At 39.0% G+C, this 27,800-nt stretch overlaps 1 protein-coding gene across 1 annotated transcript in view; it reads left to right on the top strand.

Moving 5' to 3' along the window:
- The window catches only part of ITGA2 (integrin subunit alpha 2), a 96,835-nt gene that overhangs the window by 14,224 nt on the left and 54,811 nt on the right, over positions 1–27,800 (top strand). The window contains exon 2 of the mRNA XM_079143479.1: positions 17,739–17,859. Coding sequence (XP_078999605.1) covers positions 17,739–17,859 — 121 coding nt within the window. The remainder of the gene's footprint in view (positions 1–17,738; positions 17,860–27,800) is intronic.

Below are 27,800 nucleotides of genomic sequence, written 5' to 3'. Positions count from 1 at the left end.
TCCAAAGATATACTTTGCTTTTCTCACTTAATATGTCTTATATATCTTTGTCCATTTTGGTTTCACATTTAAAACTTTATATTAATATATCCTGCTGTGTTGTTGTTAAATACTGTCCCATTGTTAGATATTTAGGTTGCTTCCTGTGGGATTTCCACCACCCCCCCAATTGTAAATATTCTGGCTATAAAAAAAAAAAAAAAAAAAAAAAAAATCATTGTACCAGAAGATTTTATTTTTCTTTTTCCTTTTGGATGTTTTCCAGAGGGGTATTATTATTGTGTCAAGGATTATGTATATTATTTTAGTTCTCATCAAATATTTAACAGTGTAAACAGCATAACCCTCTGTAATGTGGGAGTTTACTCATCTCACCAGCATTGCATTTTCTTTTACCTTCTGCTGTTAGATGGATGTAAAGCAGTGCTCCATATTTATTTATTTATTTATTTTAAGTCCTGCGGCATTTTTTTTTCAAATTACGATTTTAAAATGCTTATCTTTTGAAAAGTATTTGTAGATTAGCATCCAAGAACTTAGATTTAAGATCTTAGAATTTACGTCTAGAGGAAACCTCAAAAGGTCATCTAGTTCAGTGTTCCTCCTCATTTTTATATTAACTGGCTTGTGAAATGATTGAAGCCTAAGATGTCAACCTTCTGTCATTTCAGGAGACCCTTTGGATCTTCCTCTGAAAATCTCCTTGCAAACTTCCCTCTTTCTCCTGTCCCTTACATGCTAAATACATTCCATTTCCATTTGAGGAATAACAGTCCTCTAGGTAACATCTTTGCACTTCTTGTGTCAGAACCCCATAGACAGTGCTGGCCATATAGGTCATCTAGTAGAGTGCCTGACTCTCGTGCTGGAGGCCCAGGTTCGAGTCCCCAGCCCTCCGTCCTTGTGCAAACACCAAACAAACAAGAACCCCATAGAGGGAAAGGGAAGACATTTTATTCCTCAGAGTACTTGATTGTAAATAATTGAATCTGTAGATTGCATGATTATCTATTGGTATACAACCAATCACCTCAAAGCACGGTGGCTTAATAATGACCATCCTTTATTATCTCTCATGGTTGCTTGGATTTGGACCTTAAGAATGGTGTGGACAGGTCCTTCTAGCTCTAGGGTTCTTGAGTGGTGGTGCTAGAGGGTAGACAGATTTCTTTATTCATGTGGTATCCTCCAGTCTCTCCAGCATGGTGCCCTCTGGGAAACTTGGCTTCTTGAGTGGTGACTCTGGTCAAGTGTCACAAAAAGAAATGGAAAGAAACTGCTTGGCCTTATCTAAACTTGACTCAGAGATCACACAATTGCAGATGTCACACCTAATTCCAGAGGAAGAGACTGCCTCTTGATTAAAGGATATATAAATATTCCCAGACATTTTCTAAAACCACCACAGTAAGTTGAATGATTTAATAGTCTTTACACTCTTGAGGGTTTAAACATTGACCTTATTGACACCTGAGGCTTGATAATTCCTTCTGGGGGCAATTATAGGGGCGTGCATTCATTGTAGGAGATTGGACAGCATACGTGGCCTTCATTCTCCAGACAGATGTCAGCACCCTAATGTGACAACCAAAACATGCATCCAGACATTACCAAAATGGACAAAATTCCTCCCAGTTGAAACCACTGCACAAAACAAACATGTTTTAAGCACATTTAATATTCACATATTAAGAACATTTAATATTCATGGCAACAAAGAATCCAGCTCTGAAGAGTAAGTTAAATACCATCATTTTTCTATGTCACTTTAGAAAATTCACAAGGAAATTATTCCTTACCTTGTTGGGTCACTGGAAGCATCCACGGAATTATGAAAAGTATTTTTCAGTTTGTAAAAGCATATATGAGGTTATTTTTTAAAATCCATAGACTTGGTATTCACCCATTCTTATGATCTCTCATTTATGTAAGAAACTTTTTAAGATGGAGTGCCTATGAGATGATGCTGGAGTGTGGGGGGCGGGGGGCCTGCAGCTCAGCTTTCCATTTCTAAGGTCATCATTCAAGGGAACAACGGTAGCACCTACATCTTTTTTTTTTTTTTTTTTTCTCCAGGACTGGAGATTGAGCCCAGTGGTGCTCTACCTCTGAGCTACAACCTCAGCCTTTTTTATTTTTTATTTTGAGATAGGGTCTTACAAAATTGTCCAGACTGGCCTTGAACTTGTGATCCCCTGGCCTCAACCTTCTGAGTCATGGGGATTATAGGTGGAGACCACTGTGCCCAGCTCCTAGATCTTTAATTGCATGTGAAGTTGAATAATTAAAGCAAAGAAGTTTAAAGAAAATTGCTCTTTTCACTGTTACATTCAAAAGCAGTTGCAGGGATCATTATGTGCTTTTGTTTTTTTGCACTTTTTAAAAGTGCTACAGCTGTAAATCGGACATTATAGAACTTAACCCTGTTTGTGGTATGTGGTCCTTTCCAAAGTGCCTATAATTTCTAAGTTTAGTTGTATATATATATATTTTTTTTGGTGGAGGAGGTGCTCTCTATCTGCATTATTGTCCTTTCAGCCAGAAGACAATGCTATTGAAAATGAGACTTCCTGTGGTTCTGTATGTGTTCAAAAGATCTTATGTGACCTATGACCATTTCCTGTTACCATACATATCCTGGGTAATGATTAGCTGCACTGTAGAGTTTGAAGTTTGTTTGCTCAGTTCCAGAATCAGGGTCTGAATAATCCCATTTCCTGTTAGGCTTCCAAGAGGGTCCACGGAACCCTGGACTGATAATATTTTCTTGGTTTTTATGGCGTGCCTTTTGTGTGCCTCAGCAAAATGAAGCAATGCTGTCTTCCTACTCATTACATAGCAGTTGTCAGCAATGTAAATAGAGTCTGTTAAGGATATGCTTTCTATACTAGCAGTGAAAGTAGGATCCCCAATTGATGAGCCTTATTAAATTTCTCAAGAAGTGTGCTATCCTCTGTAGTACATAATTATATTAAGAGCAGAAACAAAGACAGTCTGTCTTTATTTACTGAGTGCATTTGCTATGCACCAGGTTGAGAATGTTGTGTGCATTACCTGATAATGATGAGGGAGACACACATGTCTATTTTACAGGTGATAAAGCAATGGCTTATATAGAATGAGAAACTTGCCCAAGGTCACTGAGCTAGTCAAACGTCAGAGGCCAAGCTCTTAGACATTATGTTGTACTGTTGCCCTTGCTTAGTAAGTGAATTTGTTTGGTTAAAAAAAATACTATACTTCTCTCTGGAATACTTCCATGCCTTCCCCCATATACAATCAGTCTTCTTTTTAGGGTTCTCCTAGAGCTAAATAAGAAAAGAAGCTTAAGGTCTTCTAAAATTCTAAATAGAAAGTAAGCTGTGAATATATTCACATGCACATATGTGCATATATACATATAAATGGGCAGAATATATTTATTTATGTTTTATATTTTATACTTACACATATATAGTATATATTTATTAATGCATGTATTGAACCATCTATCTTTATATCTGCTCAATATTCTACAAACATCTTCCTTTGTACCAGCCCAGAACTCTGAGGAGTTACTTAAACCGATCTCTGTTGTTCTTCCATTACATGTATATAGCTTATTGTAAGGTGAAATAGTGAAATAATGAGTCTATCTGCTTATTCAATAATAACTAAATTGTGAACCATTGTGCCAGATACTATTCTGAGTCTGGCAATGTGGCTATGTTAGATTTCCTTCGCTGTCACAAAATACTTAAAGAAGGAAAGGTTTATTTTGGCTCTTACTTTCAAAAGTTTCAGTCCATGGTCACTTGGCTCTTGTTTCTGGGTTTGTGGTGAGGCTGAACATCACTGCAGGGATCACGTACATGGCAGAGCAGAGCTGCTCACCTCGCAGCAGCCAGAAAGCTAAAAATGTGGTGCGGGGAGGGGCCGGGACCAGATATGCCTTTCAAGACCACGCCCTCAGACCTACTCCTCTAACGAGGCCCCGCCCCCTGAGGTTCCGCTGCCTCCCAATATCCCATTGTTATGGATCCATTAATGGATTCATCCATTCCTGAGGTCAGAGCTCTCACAAACCAATCACCCCCCAAGGACCCTACTCTGAACACTGCTGCAATGGGGATCAAGACCTCAATTGAAGTTTTGGGGAACATTTAAGATCCAAACTATAACAATGGCGGTTAACAGAATAGACACCATCCCTACTCTTAGAGACAAAGACATTTTACCATGACAGAGGTGGAGCTTAAGTTTCAGGGACTTCACTATTCTGGTCCTCTTTACACAGTCCGATAGTTTTATCAAATTTGCAAAAGCAATGATCATTGTTTCTTTTCCACCCTATTATATTTTAACCACAAGGGCATTCATAGTAAACTAATTATCCAAATTTCTGGATTAATCCCTGTAGAAGAAAACTTGAGATGCCTTGGAATACTCTAGCTTCTATATGAAATTGGAAAATGAACCTTAATATTTACATGACACTGGAAATGTGGAGGTGTGAAAATGAAAGGAACAGTTCTTAACTATAAGTAATAATTTTAAATTTCAGTTTAGCATTATAGAAGAAAAATGCATTATCTCATTCTCTTAAGAAAATATGACTTTATGAACTAGTGGTCATGTGAAGAGGAGCAAAAGACATAGAAGCAAGCTGTATGAAAAAGCATGTAGAATTGTTTCAGGCAATTAGAAATATGTGATTTTAAAAATTTGTCAACTTTTGAAAATGTGTAATTTGCTAAAATTGCTTTTCTCACTCTAAGTAAACATTTAATTTTATACCTGAATTTGTTTAGCCATTTAGTTTTTTTGTCCATAGGAGCCTCTTCTTCCTCAAATTTCAGAAGCTTCCATATAAAACCTGGAACTTCCTCTATAGATTTTAATGGGACAGACCAACAATAAAAAAAAATAAATGTATAACATAAGGTAGTGATTAAGAAAATAAAAGAGAGTAAAGGGGACAGAGAATGGCAGGGTTGAGGGGGAGAGATGTTCTTATTCAGGGTTCTTATCAGGTTTTTATTGCTGAATGACAATTACCACACACGTGGTGATGCAAAATAATAGACCTTTATTAACTCACGGTTTCTGACGGTCAGTCAGGAGTCTGGACCTGGCTTCACTGGGGTCCACGGCTTCAGAGGTTCTTGCTCGGCTGTGCTCATCGTATGGGTGAGGGCAGGGTCTCATGGATTTCTGGCCTGGGGGGCAGGCTCCCTTTTCTGCTTAGTCAGATGACTGGTGGAATTAATTTCCGCGGGGTTGTTTGACAGAGGCCTTTCCTTCCTTGCTAGCTCTCAACTGGAAGCTACTCTCATTTCTTTGTCTTGTGGGCCTTTTTGCTTTATCCAGGTCATTAAGGAAGAGAATACACTGGCAAGACAGATGCTGCAATCTTATGTGACATCCCTGATATTTTTTTCTATTTTTTGAATCTTCAAATCTATCAGATAATACTACAGTTCTGGCCTTCTCCCAAATAGAAGGTATTACACAAGAATGACTATCAGGCCATGTGGATCACTACGAGGGTGCCCTCCACTATGTGCACCTCAGGCCAGGGGAAGAGACATCTCTAACAGGTTAATGTATGAGAGAAGTCAGAAGGCAGTAAAAATAAATATGCAGATCCCTGGGAAAAATGCAAGGGCAGCAGGTGCAAAGGGCCTCAGGTCAGTATGTGTTAGAGGAGGACCCAAGACTATAGCTGAGTGAACCAAAAGGTAGGGTAGGTCAGATTGGTGAAGGGTGATCATGCAACTGTGAAGATAAATCTTGTACCTGAGAACAGTGGAGTAGCGATTCCAGGTAGCATGCTACTATAGGAGATGAAATGGAAAGTATCAAGGTAGTTGTAAGAAGGGGATAAGCAAGACAAGATGGCCAGGGAAAATTCCAACCACAAGTTTGTACAGAAGTGGCCTGCAAACAGAGATACAGCCAAAGAGATACTAGTGTTAGTTACACCCATTTCTTCCCTACATTGCCTGAAGACAAATTAAACATAACTTGTTTTAATGAGCAAGCTGAACAACAGGCACAGACTTGCTAACTGTGCAAAAAATGCTATTTTGAGAAAGAGAGAGGGAGGGGTTTCTCCTTTTACACAGAAGGAATTTAGGATGAAGTGGAAAAATGGAAAGTTGAATCCAGGAGATGGTATTGCCGGTAGTTTTCCTGGTAACTCCTGGGCCAACATTCTTTCTCCTGTATTTCACTGTCTGTCTCAGCCATAGAGGCTGCAGGTCTGCCAGAAGGCAGCTCCCCCTCCCCCTCCTTAGGCAGGAAAAAAAAAAAAAGAATCTATTGAGCTGTTAGGAGGTTCTAAGTCATGGTAAATGGATGTAAGAGACAAATACAGAGGGCTTTTTGAGACATTTATTGCCTTCAAGATCGAATTATTGAAATATGAAATGACCTTGAAATGACCTATGTGCCAAAGTACTCTCTGACTTAATGCAGTTTCTCTCTCTCTCTCTCTCTCTCACACACACACACACACACACACACACACACACACACCTTTTCCACACAAAATATGAACCTTAAATTAAACAACTAGAATTAGTATATCTCTCCTTGTAAATACATATATGTGCATGTATGTATTGACAGAATTATCTTTGAAACCTGGATTATTAAGTTGAAATTCTGATAAATCTGATTTCCCTCCATATTGACTGGCTAGGGCTGCCACAAAAAAATGTGACAGACTTGGTGCATTAGCCAACAGAAATTTATTTTTTCACTGTGGTGGGAGCCAGCAGTCCAAGATGCTTTGGAGATTAGTTCCTACTGGGGGCTCTCTTGCTGGCGTATAGATGGCCACCATCTCTCTGTGTGTCCCGCGGCCAGCCCCCCACAAGACCTTTCCTCTGAACCTATGCTTAGGGAGAGAGATATCTCCTCTGTCCTCTTATAAGGAAACTGGCTCTTGGATTAATTAGGACTTCATTTTTATGACCTCATTCAACCTTAATTATTTCCTTGTAGGCTCTATCTCCAATTACAGCCACATTGAAGGGTAGGGCTTAAGTATATGAATTTTGAGGGGAATAATTCAATTCATAACACCGCCTTAGACAAAAAAAAGTTTATTTAAGAGTTCATGTCTGAAAGTGATGCCTTCATTTCCATGATATGCACATAGAGTAATTGTCAAATCAATTGTACATTCACTTAAAAAACTGACAAATCATGAAGCAGTATATTATTACAGTCTATCTCTTTGCCTCTTAAAATTGAGGTAAGATTTCATTCAAATTTCTGTATCCCTGTAAGAAAATACAGTGCATTCCCAAGATTGCTCTGAACACCCGGGAAGTACACATTTTCATTTCATTCACCCCCAGCTTCCTGACTGTGGGGTACTTGTTCTAACTCTGTCGGGTCTGGTATTCGATTTCACCCTGTGTGTGAGCTCACACTTTAGCCTCTTACTGTGCTGCAGATGCTGAGAGATGACGCAGGAGTTGTGAATGTGAGAAGGACGGTTTTACTCACAGAACAGCAAGCATCATGAGCCTGCTGATGCTGGTTCCCTTTGCCCCACTGTAGTCTCATAGTCATGGCATGAGGAGGGACAGATGGACACCTCCACATACAAGCTTGCATTGTAGGAAAGATACAGCAAGCTTGAAGAATCTGCTATTTTATTGCAAGGGTCAGCCAGCCTGCTCTCTGTCCTGGGGGAGACACTGATTCATCTCTCAGTGTTGCTTTCTATAAACCCAACCCTAAGAAAGGGCCCAGATAAAGAGCAGTCAGGGTCTTACATTCTGATGTAGCTAATGTATTAGGTTGAATGGTGATCTTGTCAAAAAATGTCACCACCATAGTCCCTAAAACTTATGACCTTATTTGGAAAGAGGTCTTTGTAGACAGCCTTGAGGAGACAGTTGACAGAAACTTGAGTGCTCTAGCTGTTTCTATTGAGGATTTGGAGGAAAATACAGAAAGTGCTCTTGGAAACTGGAGGAAATGTGATTCTCATCGTATAGTGGCAGAACTTGGGGTCTGATTGTTTCCTATAGTTGTGTGGAAGGCACACAGTGTTCAAGCAGTGAACTTGGATATTTAGCTAAGCAGATTTCCAAACAAAATGTTGAAGGTATAAACTTCTAAATGTAGCAAAAAATGTGATAGAAAAGTGGTGACTTGAAGAAGGATCAGGTGAACAAAAAGGAGCCAGCCTATCATCAGGCTTGATGATCTGGAAAATCTTCAATCTATTCAGATGGAAAAAAAAAAAAATGGTTGCATCCCTCCAAACTTTGCGTGCTGAATTCTCCACTGTGATAATATTTGGAGGTGAAACCTTTGGGAATTAGTGCCTTTATAAGAGGCTAGAGAGCTAGCTAGCTCCCTTTCTGCCTTGGGAAGATACAACTAGAAATTGGCCATCTTTAAGCTCAAAGAGGGCTCTCACCAGAATCTAACCTCTCTAGAACCCTAACCCAGTCTTCAGAATTTTGAGAAGTAACTTTCTGCTGCTTATACACCACATGATCTATGGTACCTGTAATACTAGCCCAAACTAAGACAGTGTCAGGATATTCATTGTTAGGAAAGCATCCCTAAAAAGGTCAGTGGTGTGGGTGGAGGGGCTTTTGATGAATAGATTGGACATGTGATTCATGCATCCTCTCAACTGTCTCAGCACAGGACAGGAATAGAGATGAAGTTATCCAGGAAAGATTTATAGGAAATGCCTTTATCCAATGACACAGGTCTCCATGACATATATTGGAGACCTACAAGGATTTTAAGAAGGTTGCCTCAAAAACACTACTAGACCAACGGGGACAGAGAGGTCAATGGGACTGCTTTGCACCCAGAAGACAAAGCCATGAACAACAGAGATTTCTTCTCAGACTTTGAAATCTAATGGAGTTTTCTCTCCTAGATGTCAAACTTCTTTAAGATTGGAGATTTCTTTTCTCCTTCCAATGTCTGCCTTTTAGATTAAAATTCTCTTTGATGTGCCTGCCACACCATTACATTTTGGCAGTAGGTAACTTGTTCTTCAGCTTTTCAAAATCACAGAGAGAGAGGAATTTTGCCCCAGGACAGATCACTTGAAATCTCACTCATATCTAATTCATATGACAAGTTCAGGCCTTTTTAATTAATCATATTTAGATGAGATTTGAGGCCCAGACTTGGGGCTGTAATGGGTTGAGATTCTTGAAGAAAGTGAGGATAGTGTGTTTTGTATATGACACGGATGTGAATTTGGGGGAGGGTGGCCCCCAGAGTATAGTGGGCTTATTGATAGAAAGATATATCCATATCACAATCACTGGAACCAGTGAGTGTTACCTTATTTGGAGAAAGAGTCTTTGCCTATGTGATTAAGTGAAGGTTCTTGAGATGAGAACATGCTGGATTGCCTGAGTAGCCAATGGGAAGTGTCCTCACAAGAGTGAGGCAGAGAGACATTTGACACACAGAGAAGGAGATGGTGTGACCACAGAAGAGAGAGTAATGCAGACATGGGGTTAAGAAATGCTCATAGTCCCCAGAAGCAAGAAGAAGTGAGAAATGCATTGTCCCCTGGAGCCTCCAGAGAGAGCATGACCCTGACAAAACTCTGATTTCAGGTTTTTGACACCCAGAATTGTGCGAGAATAAAGTGCTGTTGTTTTAAGCTATCTACTTTGAGGTAATTTGCTGCAGTAGCCACAGGAAACTGACACGTTCATTCAGGGATGGAGAGGGCAAGAGACCCCTGGAGGTCTTTTTTGACCCTAAGCCTCCTGTAGTTCATTTGTACTGACTGAGAGCTGGCATCTTCTTTAACTTCTTTAACCCACAAAATCACGCATATCAGGCCTTTGTGTATGGGGATGGGAAAGATAGGAGGCAAGCCAATCACACCAATGCGGACTGAACTCTAGTGTGAAGGAGCCTGTTTCCATAAATTTTTCAGCCACACCTCTGTGCTGCTGACCCTCATTTGTGTCCTTCCCTTTCTTCATTGTTCTCTTCACGTCCCCAAATTCTGGCTCAGTTTTCTTCTTCGGCAGCCTTGCTTCTTGATCTGATGCCTGAAAGATTACATTTATCAAGGAATTTTCTAACCAAAGAGAATAAATATATAAAAATATATGTGTAATTATTTCCCAGGTAAAATAGTAATCAATTGTATCTCTGTAATATTAAGAGAATGTTAAGAGATTCAGAACAGTGACATACAGATGTAGAGGGGTGAGGGACAGGGACTGAGAGTAAAGGAGGAAGGCAAGATGAAATCAGGAAATCCAGGAGTCCGAAGCATCTTGGAATTAGAATGAGAGACAGAGGAGTTGGAGAAGCTAAGAATATGGTTTCATACGTCCAGAAACCAAAGTTACAGAATGGAAGAATTTACTTACTATGAATGCAAGTAAGAACTATGGGTGCAATTGAAATTTTTACAAAAGCTGTTATTCTTAATACCATCTCTGTTTTATGAGTCATCTACATGCATTCTATTAGAAGCTTAGAGAAGAGATGGTATTTTTTAATTACCAACCCTACAGTAAGAACAGTATCTACTACATAGGAAACAGTAAATGTTTGTGAAGTCAATAAAAAGTAAATAAATGAGCTAAGCACAGTGGTGCATGCCTGGAATCCCAGAGGCTTGGGAGGCTGAAACAGGAGGATTGAGAGTTCAAAGCCAGCCTCAGCAAAAGCAAGACACTAAACAACTCAGTGAGACCCTGTCTCTAAATAAAAAACAAAATAGGGCTGGGGATGTGGCTCAGTGGTCGAGTGTCCCTGAGTTCAATCTCTAGTAACCGCCCCCCCCCAAATGGATAAATGAGAAAATAAAGTCTGCTTAACAACTACGTGTGTGCACGTGCCTGTGTGCATTTGTGTGTGTTTAAATTCACCAACTTTGTATTATAGACAGTTGTAAACAGAGTGAAGAAAATAATTAAGTCATGGAGAAAAACCACAACATCAGACAAACATGGACAAGTTCACACAAGTAAATACTAGAAACCTAGTGGTAGAGTGCTTGCCCAGCATGTGTGAGGCACTGGGTTCCATCCTCAGCACCACATAAAAATAAATAAATAAAATAAAGGTATTATGTCTATCTACAACTTTAAAAAGTATTAAAAGAAGGAACATAGACTTTCATGGAAGTAAAGTGTTATCATGTGACCATTTTAAACATTTATAACCATTGCCCTTTTAAATGCATAAATACAGAGATTTTGATTGTTTGTACATGTCTAGCAAAAGAAATTTAGTCGAATCCATCCCAGTGAACCAGAATTTCATTTTACATATTTTAAATGGTATTTGGGGAGTATGATCATGAGATTAGCCACTGTAAATTAGTTTGAAGTGAAATTGCTTATATTGATAGTCCTACCAATCTAGAATAGGAAAAGTAATTTATTTCTTATTTTTATCCTGCTTTTTTATTTATTGCAAGAAAAATATAATACGCTAATGAATTTTTTGGTTTTTGAACCAGGGATTGAATGCAGGGGTGCTTAACCACTGAGCCACATCCCCAGCTCTTTTTATATTTTATAGAAACAGGGTCTCACTGAGTTGCTTGGGGCCTCACTAAGTTGCTGAGTCTGTATTTGAACTCGTGATCCTACGGCCTTGGCCTCCAACGCCCCTGGGATTACAGGTGTGCACCACCATGCCTGGCTATTAATGAAAATTTTGAAAGCAATGTACTGCTCGTCATGTTAATACTTTATAGATTTTTAAGTTTTTCTTCTATTCTGAATCATTTTTATATTTTGTTTTCTTTCTACCATACAGTTTCCCAATTACTGTTTTACAATGACAGTGTAGAATTTCATCTAGTTTGTATGCTATGATTTGCATATTCAATTTCCTCCTATTGGACATTGAACACATTGTAGTTATGGCTATTAAGAATAACATCAGACTGCTTAAAGTCATCAGAGTCATTTAGCATGCAGAAAATATGTTTTCTTTGGGCACCTAAGACACAAAAAAATCATGATTAACAAAATCATATTTCTATGGCTCACTCGCCTACTTAAAAGAGAGCAGAAGTCTAAATTCCTAAACACTAATTTTTCAGTCTTTGGGAGTAGTGAACATTTTCCTGAATGCTGAACATGGGTCTCCTGGAAACCTTTGCTGCTCTTACTAGTGATCTCCTCTGTCCTGGTCACTGCTGCACCTGCCCTGGGCCTGAAGTCTTGATGCATAGGTGGCTCTCCCCTGGTTCTGCTCCTGCCAATAATTCTGCAGTTCCTTGGGTCCAGTCCCCTCAGGCAGCAGAGCACAGGGCTCCCGCTCTTCACATCCACTGCTCACAGTTCCCAGAGATCAGGGCCTCACCATCTTAGGTTTCTGTTGACTATTAAAGGAGATGATTTTCCTCCCAAATGCCAGTGTACACCTGCAGCAAAGGGCCAGAGTGCAATCTGAGGGTCCGTTGTAAGAACGACCTCACTCTTCCTATGTCCACCTCTCAGTTTTAGTCTTCACCCTCTTCTCTTAACCTGAATTTATTCCCATACATCTCCCTGCATCCTTCTGCAAGTGAACCCCTTCTGTGAAAAGCTCTCCCCATTTGTCCTTCAGTGCACACAGATATCCCTATATTGGCATTGGCCACATAGATTAGACCCTCCTTCTGCCAGTCTTTACTTCCAACATGTTTCCTGAATCTCTGAGAATGATACAGGAATCAGTAAGAGTCCCTGCTAAACTTTTGTTCTTGAATATTGGTTGACACATTTTTGTTTTATACAGTTATTTATTTATGTCCTCATTTTTGAAGCACATTTTTTTTCTGAGTTTTACTGTGTCTTGAGAGCAAAACTAGGTTAGCTATATCCAATTCGCACTCATATATTTCTATTTTGATTATAACTTAAAATTGGATTCCAGAATAAAGCAAGAGAGTAAATTCCACAGTTACTGAAACTAATTCTTAAATGACTATGATTTCTAAAATACTTATTTCAGAGATGGTCAGGAACCCCAAGGGAAGGAGGTCCTGTAAAATGCTTAAATGGGTAAAAGACAAAGAACTCTGCATAAACTAATTTGTACTTAACTCTCTGGTTTCCTATGAATATTAAAACAGCAGTAAATCAGGTTAAAATCAAGGATGAAAGAGTATCCCCTTTTTATTGTGAAAGTAGGAGAAATTAGTTAACTCTCTAGGAGATGCAGTGTTTATATTTGCACTAAGTTTTGGTGGGAACCAAGCCAGAACACTAAGGCTTGGTTACTAGAAACAAAAGTATTATAGCAAGGGCACCTTTGATAAACACTTGGAATCTGCTGCTCAATTACTCCATTCACATGAGGACAAAGAGGGAAGACTCACAATCTGGTAATAATAGGCTCCTGGCAAGGCAGAGCTCAAGTCTGTCCGAGACTCACTGCATCTAATGAAGAACGGGAAGTGTTTACACTAATGCAGCACACGATGGCTTTCTATGCCAAACTTTTCACCATCCCCACACTAGTCTCTTTTACACCTCTATGCCTGCTTCCCAGGATGCTCCTTGTGCCTGAAATCAGAAGTGTGGTGATTTCCAACTCATGTTTCTAGATCCAGACTGATTGCTACCTCCACCGTGAAGCCTTCAAACTTAAACTTCCCTTCGTCTTAGCCTTTGACTCTATATCTCTTTGCATTTTATATCAGTCACATTATGATATAGCTATTGTTTTCTAATCAGATTAGGAGAATGAAAGCTCACAGAGTGTAGGGATATGGTTCATTCCGTTCATTTCTTTCTAGATCCCATATCCTTGGGACCTAGAGAAATTCCTAGCACAAAGGAGCTACGTAAGTATTTGTTGAACAATCCATTTCTTAATACATATAGACACATAGGTATGGCTGGAAGGAAGGAGACAAGACAAATCAAAAATAGATTGTGTTTCATAGTCCAGTTAGGTGGAGACAGACATAGAAACATAAGCATTGGGGGCTGGGTTTGTAGCTCAGGGGTGGAGCACTTGCCTGGCACTTGTGAGGCACTGGGTTCGATCCTCAGCACCATGTAAAAATAAAAGGCATCCACAACTCAACAAAATTTTACAAAAAAATTTTAAAAAGAAACATATGCATTGGGATTATGAAGAGGAAACATGTTTAGTTTGACAAGAACTTAATATAAAAGTATTAAATTTATATAAACTGACTAGGTATCATATGCTAATTGTGAAATGATGACATAGACCTTGAACTGTAAATATTTTTTGGAGATAGATAAGTCTATGAGTTAGGATCATCCAGATTTACCAAAAGAAGCAGGATCTTGAGGGAAAGATTAATAGCAAGAAAGATGAGGATGAAGATCAATAGACTGAAGGAATAGGGATGAAGAATGGCATGTTTTGTGAAGAAAATAAGCAGAATATTTTTGAATGGAAACCCTAAACAATAGGTTGGAAAATATGAGCCCACCCAAGTCTCAGCGCTCAGACATCAGTTGTGTGTCATTGAGCAAGAAAGACATTTAACCCTCATGAGTTCCAGTTTCCTTATTTGTAACTTGGTGATAATAACTAGGCTTTGCTGTTATGTGAAGTTATTGTGAGGATCAAATGAGTCAGAATGATTCCGACATTGACAAGAAGACATAAGCACCAAGAAATACAAATTGGGATATACCTTATGGTTTAGACTGTAGGTCACAGAGGGAACAACACTGGGAGGAAATGCATTTAAATTAATCACACTGCAGGTAGAATTTTAGGACTCTCATTTTTTTCCTCTGTAATTTTCTCTATATTCCAAGTCATCATTGAGGAATATATATTAATTAAAATTGTTTTATTTGTAAACATTATGTTAGGTGATGAGAAACTAACAGTGAATTAAAAAAAAAACAAGGTCTTAACTTTCAAGGAGCTAGCATTTTAGCAAGCAGAGTTAGACACAAAATAATATAGATAAGTGAGACAACTTAAATAATAATTGTTAAGCTAATGGTGTATTTATGGAGAGGGATCAGAGAAGAACTCTGTAAGGAGAGCAGAGATTTATTTGAACAAAGACCTACATGATAGAGTTGCCAAAATCTAAACGCTAAGTTGGGAGTATGTTATAGGCTGCATATTATAGTAGAGACAAGCAGTTGTAAATGTTGTGAGGAAAATGAGCTGGTTGTATTCAAGGAATATATATGTATATAATACATATACATTAATTATATATAAAATACATACACATTATTATATATAAAAATTAGACTGCCAGATGATGAAAGACCTCCAGTTTCCTTGTTTATAAATTGATACTAATAAAAATATACTACATAATAGTACACACGTACTGCTTATATGTACTGCATAACAACATTTTGGTCAACAATGGACCATATGCATTCTCAAAAGTTATGCCTGTTGTTAAGAGAGGCATGACTGTATATATACCCTGTAAATGATAAAATTTAGTTGCTAGATGATAAAATGAACTCCATCATGATTTCATGCCGTTATGTGATTTGCCAACATCTAACTTATGGGGAAAAATTGTAGTCATTGAATATATAGTCATATATATTCTTCCTAGTGATACCACAGGTTATCGGTGATTAATTCTTCCTCAGATGTTGAAGTTCGAACATTAGAGAAGCACACTGAGGCAAGCATATAAAGCAGGTTTTATTTAAAGGTACTAACGCAGACTTCTCCTGGAGAGAGAAGGGCGCCATGGTTGGTGTTCTGGTAACCCCAGAAGTGAGCAGGCCCTGCCCTTTATATAGATTAAAGTCTCCCTTGTTTTCCTGCTCTTGCCCCCCTAATCTCTCCTTCCTGCCTACATGACTAGGCCCAGGAGACGCAGGTGAGTTGGCAAAAAGGTGAGAAGCAGCTGGGCAGGGGGAAGGGTCAAATGGAGTGATTCAAACAGGTAACGGCCCAGGGGGCATTAATTAGCAATTCCAGGCCTGAAGCCTTTTGGGGAGGAGGCAGGTAAACTTGATGATTAAAGGGCTCTGGAAATATTGATATTCCATTCTCCCAGGCACAGTCTCTAACTTCCAGGATCCAAACTGGCCTCTATTTCCTCTATTCAACCCCATCACCTGTAATTCTGGGTTCGCTAGCATTAGATATGTAGGAGAAGTTTGGCATCATCTCGGCAAGTTTTTACTAGTATGTTTGAGAGTGACTGAACCCTCAAATAGTATTTATTATGCTCTGAGGTAAAAATAAAGTGTTGATTGGAAACACCAGTATTTGAAATGCCAATTCTGATTTTCTGCTTTATGTGCTGTTATTTTCTTTTATATTTTATTTCCTCAAAATGAAAAGAAGCAGTGGTACCTATGGAAAAATATGTTTTAAAGAAGAAATTTGCAAAGATTGAGCTATATAGATGTCACTGCAGGGTATTTGAAAATTAATATTTGTACTTTTCTTCCTGGCAGCACATATTTCTAAGAAATAATGAGTTAAGCTTTCTTGAGGGAGCAGATCCCTGATAGAGGGATTTGGGGACTTACAGAGGCACACTGACTGCTTTAAGTCCTCAAAACTTCATCATTGACTTTGTTTTTCCTTTGAAGCACTCTATGGAATCTGCTTCTGGAAGTTTCAAGATACAATGAAGAACAGATCATTTTCTTCCAGCCTTTCAGTGCCTGGAACAATAGACTTCTGAAATGCAATGCACTTCCAATGTTGCCCAGAATATGTGCTAGTCCTTTGTGAAAACACATATTAATGCAACTTTGATGTAATTTTAAAGAGTCCACTCTGTCTTGTGTGTCTGCAGAAAAAATACTGACCCTAAGTCACATGAAATACATCATTCCATCTCCATTTAAAGCATTCATATCCACAAAGCCTACTTTCTATAGAAGGAAAGACTGTCACTGTTAATGCTGTCAGTGTCAGAGAGGAAACACAATTCACCTCACTCTTCCCCTTGTTCCTCTTTCCATCAGAAACACAACTTTTTAAAAAAAAAAGACCATCAAGGTGTTATCTTCTTTGGTCTTTGTTCTTTTTCTTTCTTTCTTTCTTTCTTTCTATTTTAATGATTGTCATTTCTTGATCATTCAGTAGCATCAAAAAGCAAAACCACTTTTGACTGTTCCTGCTGGGATAAAAAAGATATGACACCCACCCCTACATTTATTATCCTCCAAAATGATCTCTTCTTAAAGAAAATGACACAATTTTCAAGGAGCTGTGATTTTTCTACCTCCTTTGACATAGTCAGCACTGCCTTTTCAACAGATATTTCATCTAGAGACATGTTAGGATCTGTAGGGGAATCCAGAAGAGATAAAAGATGTCCTTCAGGTTCTGCACTTGGATGACTTTGAGTCTTATTGTGTTAGAGGACAAATGGAACTCAAAAATTACTTAAGAATCCTTTGAGGTACTACAGTGGCTTAAGCTTTCAGGATCTTGAATTAGCCCATCTTAAGCTCAGTACTTGTCTTTGCCTTTAGAACTATCATTCTCCAGCAGAGAGGCACACTTACCTCTTAGAACTTCAGAAATCTCTGTAAAACAAAGGTAATATTGGTAACCACCTCCTCAGTTTCTTTGAGAATAGTAAGATTATGCATACGAGGTATATAGTGTGATTTCAGGGCCCCAAGTAAATATTTCAGATATAGTTATTACTTCTTGATAAATACTGAGGAGTATAATTATCGGCTCAAATAAGTTTTTTTTTTTTTTTTCCAAGTGGGCTTTAACAATGACATTATACACATTGTAATAAATTGCAAATATGGACTTTTTTTTTTCATTTTTCTTAATAGGCATTTTAAATTGTTGCTTGGCATACAATGTTGGTCTCCCAGAAGCAAAAATATTTTCTGGTCCTTCCAATGAGCAGTTTGGCTATGCAGTGCAGCAGTTTATAAATCCAGAAGGCAACTGGTAAGAATATTCTTTTTTTAATGATTTCAATAAAAACAATATGTAAATTTAATATTTGACTCCAACGCTTATTAAAATGGGTATATGATTATAAAATTAATAGATAGGCCTCCAATACTTTTAAATGAGGGATCTATCTTTGAGAGTGACAACTGCAGATTGATAATTAATGGGACAGCATAGCGTACTTTTAAAAATACCTGGATAGCATATTTTCTCTGAATATTCCATAGTAAATTCATCATACCAGTGTTGAACATTAGATAGATAGATAACAGATATTATAGTCATTTCTTATTCTATAAATTGATGATCATTCATCTTTTAAAATAATGAGCTAGCTAATACTATGTTGGGGGTCATTTTTAGATGGTAAGATTGCTCCCTAAATTTTCTCCTTCACAAGACTTGGTCATTTACTTCATTCTAAGTTAGCCTTCCTCATGCCATGTGATAAAGAATACTCACAATCATACAAAGTTTACAAAGGGGATTATCTATAGTGTATTTAGTGCTTTCATTTTTGCCCCAAAGTACCCCTTCCCATTTTTTTAATGTCGGGTAAGGATTACATTTATAAAACATAGTTTCTCTCCCTGATGCCAAACAACCATCTTCATAGAAATAGAAAGAACTATATCTCCCCATTGCCAGTTGAAGTTTCCCATAATAGCAAAGCAGATAAACTCAGGGGAGATCCAATGATTTTGAATACCTGTATGTAAGAAGAAGAGCTATAATTCCTCTTCTGCCTGAACTGATGCCCATTTGTGAACAGAGTCATCTCAGCAGGCAGAGTGGCATCTGATAGGAACCTTATCTCTCTGTTGGGGCAAAGCTTCTAGACTCTCCCTGTTCACCCTGGAGCTTCCGATTCTGATCTCCACCCTCTAAAACTTTCCAGTGATTCTAGGGGATGCTATTGGCTTATCAAATAAGAACTACACTGTATAGCCTTTTACATGTGAACTTAAATCTGATGCTCTAAACAACTGAATTCAAATAAATAGTTTGAATTCAAGTTGTTTGCATGTTGGGGTCTGCCTGTCTGTGTTTTGAGGAAGCACAATGAAATTAAAGTTAGAGAAGGGAAGTGCACTTCAGAAGACATCATGGAGGAGGTGAAAGGTGAGGAGGATTTAAGTGGTAGAGATGAAGAGGCTGAACGTTAACTAATGGGAGATTTGGAAAACAGTGGTTAAGTTGGTAAAAATGATTAAGCTAGAAATATTAGTGTTTGATTACTTAATCATTTGGAATATGACAGAGAGTTGCATCTCTACCAACTACCAAATTTTGCTTTGACAACAATAAAGTAGTAAGAAGGCTAGAATGATGATACGGTCAGTGTTTTGCTCTTGAAATCTAGCAGATGAAGTTGCTAATAACCTGCAATTTATGTCCGGCCCTGATACCTTCTGCAGAATCCCACATACAATCCAGTCAACATCTCCATTTTAATGCCAAATAGATACATCACACTTAGGTAAGAGAACACAAATATTTAATTTTTTGTGCCAGCTGAAGAGATCACAATACCTTGACTTCTCTCTCTCTCTCTCTCTCTCTCTCTCTCTCTCTCTCTCTCTCTCTCTCTCTCTCTCTCTCTCTCTCTCTCTCTCCTCCTATCTCATCTAAACTGAATCCTGTTGACCCATCACCAAATGCATGATATGTCTGGCCATTACCAACCATCTCTCCTGCTGCTACCATGATGGAAGCCAGCACAAACTTTTGCAGATTCTGCTGTAACAACTTCTCAACCTGTCTCCTGCCTCCCTCTCATCCCTCTTTATTCTACTCCTCTCTCTATAGCTAGTGTGAACTTATCCTTTTATGTTTAAGCCTTCTCTATCTTTCTACTTCATTAGAATAAAATAAAATTCCTTAAGGGACCCTTCATGATCTAGTGCCAGCCTGCCTTTCCTACTGGCCTTCCTCCCTGTTTCCTATGCTCCATGGGCTGTCTTTTGTTCCATGAATACACAAAGCTCATTCCTGCTTCAAAACTTCTGCACATCCTTCTCCTGCCTGTAAAAATTTCCCTCCAAGTTCTTCATTAGCTGGTTGGTTCTCATCTTTCAGTCTCAATTCAGGCATCTCTCTTCAGAGAGCGTTCAGAACATACCTACTTATGTAACACTTTCCTCACACTTAAAAAGTGTGGCTGGTCTGAGGACAACATACATTGAGTTTGAGGCTATTCTTCTTAAGTAACAGCTTTCCTGGAACAGGGAAGCTCTAATAGAAAAAGCCACCATCATTAACAGATATTATTAGAGATGATAAACCCATCATGGATTGTAAGGGAACCAAACCACTGGCCAAGTTGCAGGATGTAAGTTGAGTAAGACCAGAAGGGCCAAAGAGTTGATGGAACTCATTCAGTAGAATCCTGGGAAAGGTAGAGGTAACCATTTCTCCTTTCTCTCTCAAGGCTTCTTGTTAACCATTCAAGACATGGTTAAAAGACAAGCCTGTTAGGAGTTTATAGTGAGATTCTGGTGCAACGGGGTGATGGCAAGACCAGGCAACGAATATTTCTAAATCCTGCCTTGGCCGTCTCAGAGCACTCCTGAGAGATAGGAAACACAGGACAATGGCTACTGGGAGATGAGGATCCCCCTGCCACTGGTCGGGCTAGTGCTTTTACTTCTAGAATGGAGCTTTTTGGTAATATGCAACCTTAAACCTGTATCTGCCAACTGGTGTGAGCATATCCCACCACACCAGAGGGCAGAAGAGTGAGCAGCTGTCTGCCCTGAAGAGGCTGAACCACATGGAAGTGAGAGCTGGAAGGAAAGAAGCAAAGCTGACAGGCTCTGAGTCCTTTCACTAATCTGGTCCTAGAAAGAGGCCAAACCCTGGACACTCTGTGGATTAACACAATGGGAGGTACAGAAATATAGACCTTGACTTTGAGGAACATGAATTATCAGTGTGGAAGATTCATGTGCAGAGTAGGCAACCATCAATAATACAGAAGACAGAACTTAGTGCCAAACCCCTGTGCCAGTAGTGTTGGTGTTATTTTGGTGTCCCTAGTTACATTAATTTAATAAGGCCAGGGACACCCAAGGGACAAGGTTTCCTCATGATCTGTGTCATTAGCCCCACCCTGCCAGCATTCCTTGCCCAGGGCACAGAGCTGTGGCCAGGATCCAGGTCAGGGGGCGATGCCGTTCCAGCACCAGAGCGGGCCACAGTTAGGACAGGCAGCACTCGGAATGCTCAAGGAAAATAATGTGAAACTTGTAGTCCAAACTTGCCTGTTTGTTTTGACAATTGGCCCTGTTCCCTTCCCACTGTTAATTTATGACAATTGCTCAGAGATTATGGAAGTAGCAGATGTGAAAAGGACTGTTTAAATATTAACTTTCCTACTGATACTAATCAAGTTAACTTTGGGTACAGAAAGGGGGATTGCCATGAATTCCTTTAATAAACTATGCGTCATTCTGCCCTGAACGTCTGCGTATTATACATGCACAGTGTAAGTGTGCATGCACATACTCACACACATATGTGCACGTCTTTATTTTCTTTGCCCTCCTGTTGCCTGTTCTGAGCTGTGATTTTGCTTCCCCTTTTCCTCTGCCCACTCTGATTTTCTTTATAAACTGTCTCAGTCCTGTTTCTCAGCCCCTTTCTTCCTTCTGACAACTCACTGAAGGCTCTAGTTCGAGTTTTCTTAAATCACAACTCCTCTGTTTCTAAAAGTACAGTTTTAGCTTTTCCAGGTGTCCTGTGTTTATAAGAATTTATAGGCATTTTTTTTACATCAGGATCTACCAGATTTTAACAAAATAATCTTGACTCTTTTACTAGTTTTGTTTATTAGGTTTTTATTACATGGTGAACTTCTACCCTAGAAATGAAAAGAGTAGGGATATGGGTTTGATCATTCGTGAGCCCTTTTAAGAGTCTCAAGTGAGCTAGATAATATTAAAAGCAAGATGACCTCCCAAGTAGAGCCCAGGAGCAGCCCTCTGACTCAGGTAAAATCGTGGTCTGGTCTCCTTTCAGGATAGGCAGAGGTGACCAGCTGCTCCCCTACCCGCCTGCCCCCAGCCCTTACTTTACATACAGGATGTTCCAATGAGGATGATGCAATTGTATCACAAACAATCTACAAAGGATTGAGATATGTTTAAAATCATTTCCTGGAGCTTTGGTGATACACACTGTTTCGGTCTGTGTAATCTGAAAGTTGGTCCCAGGAACAAGCTGAGTTCATTATGACTCAAAAGTCATTGAAAACTACAAACACTGGTGTGATGAGGACTGACTGAGAACTAGGGGTATTTCCAGTTGAAGAAGCATATTTTCTTGTTCTGGCAAAGACTGGTGCATTCTAGTTCCTTAAAAAGAAAGGAAAAATATAATGGATGTGTGTCATGGGAAAACAAGACAAAAATCCGACTACATATGGTCTCACATTAGAGTTTTAACTTTTAATTAAGACAAGTTTAATAAAGTTCTGTATGTGATAAATGTAATAGTCTTCCACAAATATGTCTAGAAGAGAATTTAAAATAAAAACATGGGGCTGAGGTTGTGGCTCAGTGGTAGAGCGCTTGCCTCACATGCATGAGACACTGGATTTGATTCTCAGCACCACATATAAATAAATGAATAAAATAAAGGTCATCAACAGCGAAAAAAATAAAAATAAAGAAAACATGTTCAATTTTATAGCAAATGTCAAAGATTATGTCATTGGGTATCTTGATTATAACAGTACCTGATATTTAATGAGCACTTTCTTGGCAAACATAACACTCATAATGATAGTAGGAGCTTATAAAAATTATCAGTCCTTTTATAAAAGAAGGGCTTATAAAGTTTAGGTAGTTTGCCTGATATTACAGACCTAAGAAGTAATAAAGGTAAGGTAAATTAATGCAACATAAATAAGATGCACCCAATGAATGCATTTTTTGTAAGTATCCAAGGAAATGACATGATGTAATTGGCATTTATAAATACTATCTAAATTTTATTTTAACGTCAATTTTATAATGTAAGCTAAAGTTTCAGAATTTTGATTACAAATTCTGTTACACAGCTTGCCCCATCATTCTTCCACTGGTTTTACTGTTACTTTACTGTTAGGTGTTTCCCGGGCAAGGATGCTGATTACCAGGCTTCTTTTTACTCTCATAAACATCTAAGTCTAGGGCCAGAACATGAAGATTTTTCCTCATCTTCCTCACCACTCACTGGGTGAGTTTGGAAAAGGCACACAACCTCTCTGGAGCACAAGAATGCCTTCTTTACCAAACGGGAACATTATAAGCACATTTTGCAAGAATAAAAGTGAAGCACATCAAAAAATAAATCTCCACACATATGTAAGCTAGTCTTATCAGCACTATGTGAAAACATAGAAAGAAAATCAGTTTTTTATAACTAGCTCCTCCTGCCTCTTCTTTTCCTTTGCTCCTGAACCATTTTTCATCTGTCATGGATTGGCTTCCATGAATATTGGATCAGCTATAGTCCATTTCTTCTTGGCCAAGAATGCTATTTCAATCTTCTTTCCAAAATAACTGTGTCTTTGTCTTTCGATATGACCTTTAAATATTAGCCAATTGCATCCTTACATCTCTTCCCAAAGAAAAAATCCTCCTGGCATCAGTTCCATTTAACATGTTTATTTATCCACAGGGTCTACTTTTTTATTTTAAATCCACAACATACATATTCCTTTTTTTCCATTAAATTTTGATTACTTTTTACTAACATAACTTATTCCAATTTTTTTTATTCTACAAAGGCATTGGAAGTTTGACTAGAAATATTCTCATATTTTTAAGTTTGAAAAATATTGTTATTTTAATAAATAATTATTATGCTATTGTCACGCAATTAAACCGTAACTCAAAACCATCCATATAGGTGTGCAAACTAGTAAGTCTCCTATCAACAGTGATTTTCACTTACCTGGCGACAGGTGTAGGGTGAATGAAAAGCAGGTGCCTTTCAGAACACAGATCCCATGGACCACCATATACTGATTCACCTACGCTTACCACATATTCAGCATACCACACATTTATCACAACACACTTGCTGATTATTTTTTTCACAAGCTTTAAATAATATCAATGAACAACTTTTAAAATGACTTGAGCTATTGGTCATAAATTTAAAAATCTATAGCAGGAAAAAAACTCATTAAATATTCCTTGCTCGGACTTGCTTCTCCATTGCTTCATTCTGAACACAAATTTGTGTGCACACCTACAAACACATGAGCAGGTGGACCATGTGTGTGACTTATACCTGGGAGAGAGCTGCTGCAGAATTCTGGAGCATGTCAATGATCTGTGAAAGTCCTCCATGCCCATTAGTTATCCAAGTTTAAGTGTTCCTCTGTGTGAATACCTGTTTCTGGAATGGAGTTCATGACAAGGGTGAACCGGACTCACACACACACACACTGCTGGCATCCGATGGTCTGAAACATCCCATCCATCCAAGTCCATCTGAAGAGGGATCTGGGAAATGCTAAGGGACACAAGTGGAAACGACTTGTAAATTTTTTGATGATGAAAAAACAATAAGTATTTCTTCTTTAGAGGACTTCTTAGTGAGCATACTATGATAGAAATAATCAGGGATTTGAAATGAAAGGGCACTGTTACCCACCTGGGCTTTGTAGCCACAGAGTCACTTGGAGTCAGTTTCTTTAAATGAAAGCAGAAATAATTATAGCACTTGACCTCACAGAGTATTTTTAAGCATCAAAGGAGAGAATGTACATGTACTTTATAAACTGTAATGCAGTTTACGATGGTGTTGCTACTCCAATTTTTATCACAGATAAAAACCATCTGTCAAAGCACCTAGTTGAAAGGTACTGATTCATGGGCTTTGATTTCCACCACGTGGTGGTCTTAAAATTACACACCTCTCCTAAGGATAGGCCCAAGAATGAGAATTTGTATCATCAGAGTGCTTTACAGTGACTAGTTCAGCTTCTGGGTTGAACTTCAGGAAAACAGCATGCTAGATGTATTGAGCAACTGTTTTTATTGATTCACTGGCTTCCAGGGCAAAGGCCAACTTGAAGGGTTTTTATGAGGCTATTGTTTATAGGTTAAGGTGCTTTAACATCATGAGGGTGGTGGATTCTGAATGGAGACCCTTAAAGACCTCAGGGGTTTAGCCATACATTCTATGAGGAAGTGATTGACAGCTTAGGTCTAAGGCAACAAAATGAGGCTTTAAATACTAAAACTGCCTTTCAAAAAATGCCAAAGAGTTTAGCTATTAAAATTGTAATAGCAATATTTCCCAACCAGGACCTAAAAGGTGAATTCTCTTTACCTATCTTCCTCCATTGACTCATTCCTCATAGATGAATTCTTTGCATTAAAAATTCCTTTTATATTTACTATCAAAAAACAATAACCTCTTAGGTCTTAATGGACACTGTGTTGTCAAAGGCCTGGAACTAAACAAAATGGGGAGCAATAATTTATAGTTATTTGCTGTAGGCTTTGAGACCTCCAACATTAATGCGGATTAATTATAGACTGTAGGCTTCTAAGCCGATGTAAAGCGTCCCCTTGGATGTCTGATAGACATCTCAAGATTAAAATAGCTCACAATGAACTCCTGAGCTCCCCTTCCAAAATCTTGCTCTGCTGATAATGTTTGTTTTATCCAGTGGTAGTGGCTCATTCTTTTTAGTTTCTTATTTTGACTCCCTTCCTTCCTTCCTTCCTTCCTTCCTTCCTTCCTTCCTTCCTTCCTTCCTTCCTTCCTTCCTTCCTTCCTTCCTTCCTTCCTTCCTTCCTTCCTTCCTTCCTTCCTTCCTTCCTTCCTTCCTTCCTTCCTTCCTTCCTTCCTTCCTTCCTTCCTTCCTTCCTTCCTTCCTTCCTTCCTTCCTTCCTTCCTTTCCTTATTTACTTACTTAATTTTCAATTCAAAGAACAGCCCTACTGACTCTACCTTCACAGTTTATCTTAAACAAGGCACTCCTACCAGCCTGCCGGAGCCCTCCAGCATCTCTGGCCCATAGTGGTACAACCCCCTTCCAGGTGCTTCACCTGTTTCTCCTTTGCTCCAGAATGATCATTTTCAACAGAGCAGCCTTCAAAATCCCCCAGCTACGTCTGACCACAAGACTGCTCTACTCACACCCCTGCAAAGGCTCTCTCACTTCACTTAGAGGAAAAAGCAGAGGCTTCTAGTTATTTATGATCTCTGTATGGTCTGGCCCCATTACAACCTGATTCCATCTCCCTTTATGCCTCCGTTCCAGCCACAGGGCTTTTGCATTTGACATTCCCACAGCCTGGACTACTCCTCCAGTGCTCTTATGACCATTCCTTTACCTCCTTCAAATCTTTACTTAAACATCCCCCTCTCAGGGAGCCCGTCCCTGACCTTTCTCATGAAGATTGCACCATTCTCTACCCACATCATAAATTTACCCTGCTCGTTTTTCCCCCAAGAACACCAATCACCACCACCACATATAATTCACTTACTTATTAGATTTACTGCCTATCTTCTTTCACTAGAATATAAGTTCCATGGGGCCAGAAACAATTTATTCACTAACATATCCCCGCCACTTGGAATTGAGTGTGGCCCATAGTAAGTCTAGCTCCCATGTATAGAGTGTCTCACAGGTTGTATACTGCACAAAGTCAAGTCACACTGTTCACATAAGAATAGTGCCCCCTAAAGTTGTGTGACATATCGACCCCATAGGAGTTCAATACAGATCGATTGAATTGTATAAACAAAATGTTTTACCATTCTCTTTAATGTACACCTCTGTCGGTAAACTCTAAAAAAAAAATCCCTAGTATTGAAGGAACTAGAGAGTTTAGTGACCCATAGACAAAAGAAAGATAGTTAAAACAGTTCCTGGATTGTGGGTTTAAAACTACCCTACCTACACCACCATAAATAGCATTTACTAAGCAAACAAAGTATTTTGAATTCCACTGGAGGTGGGCAAATTGGCTATGTTTTGGGAGTCTATATAATCACTATTTTCCCACAAGATAATTGAACAGTAAGTGTTATTTAAAGTAGTCTTGGAAGAATTCCCAGTTTCACTGCAGGAAAAGAGTTTATATCTTGGGATTGGGTTTTGTTTTAAGAATCAGCAAACAGGACACATTTCATGCAACTCTTTTGTCTGGTTGAGATTAAATTCATTACTTCAAAGAAGTTTTGTCTTATTTCAACAGAGTTTACCCACCAGCACATCCTACTCCTCACTGTTCTAACATTCTGTCCTGATGCGTCCATTCCTGCCACAGCTGATTGCGTAAAATTTTACAGATGATTATACCAGACTCCCTAACTTCCTGTCTGTTCATTCAAGAATGCCGCAATTCCCTGGCAGTGACCTCAGGCAGTGACACAGACTCTCCTCCTAAGACTGAGTTGTGAGGCACCAGACGTCACAAAGGCCTCAGGGTGGAAAGAGGAGACTGTGTTGGGACCTAGCAGTGCAGGGTGTGGGTGGTGGCCTCTGAAGCCTGGTAGTTGCTATAATGAGCCGGAGGCTACTTTTAAAGGGCTTCATAGTATTTCAGGGACAGGTGTATATAGTGACACCTTTGTTTTTTAAGAGTCACTGAAATAGCCTGGTTTTCTATCTCTTGTGTTAAGAATTTATGATGCATGACATTGTCAGAAATTCATTCCTACTTATTTGACTTCTTTCAGAGAATTTCAAGAGCTTTCCCATCTGCCTTGCTGAGTGGCACACGTTGTGCAAATTCTTGCCTTTCTCCTTGTCCTGTCTGATTAACCTAGGAGGGCTACGATTCTCAGTGGAGTGGTGATGGCATAGCTCCTGGAAGTTCAAGGTTATCACACCCTGAGTTCTTGGATGAGGTGGGGGTAGGTGAGAAGGGCAGTACCCAGGGAATGCTTGTTGCACAGGAAGCAGCCAGTGCTGCTGT

This window comes from Sciurus vulgaris (assembly GCF_902686455.1).
Source record: "Sciurus vulgaris genome assembly, chromosome: 6".
Classification (NCBI taxonomy): Eukaryota; Metazoa; Chordata; class Mammalia; order Rodentia; family Sciuridae; genus Sciurus; species Sciurus vulgaris.
The sequence above is the reverse complement of the archived record's forward strand: the minus strand, read 5'-3'. Positions and strand labels throughout refer to the sequence as shown.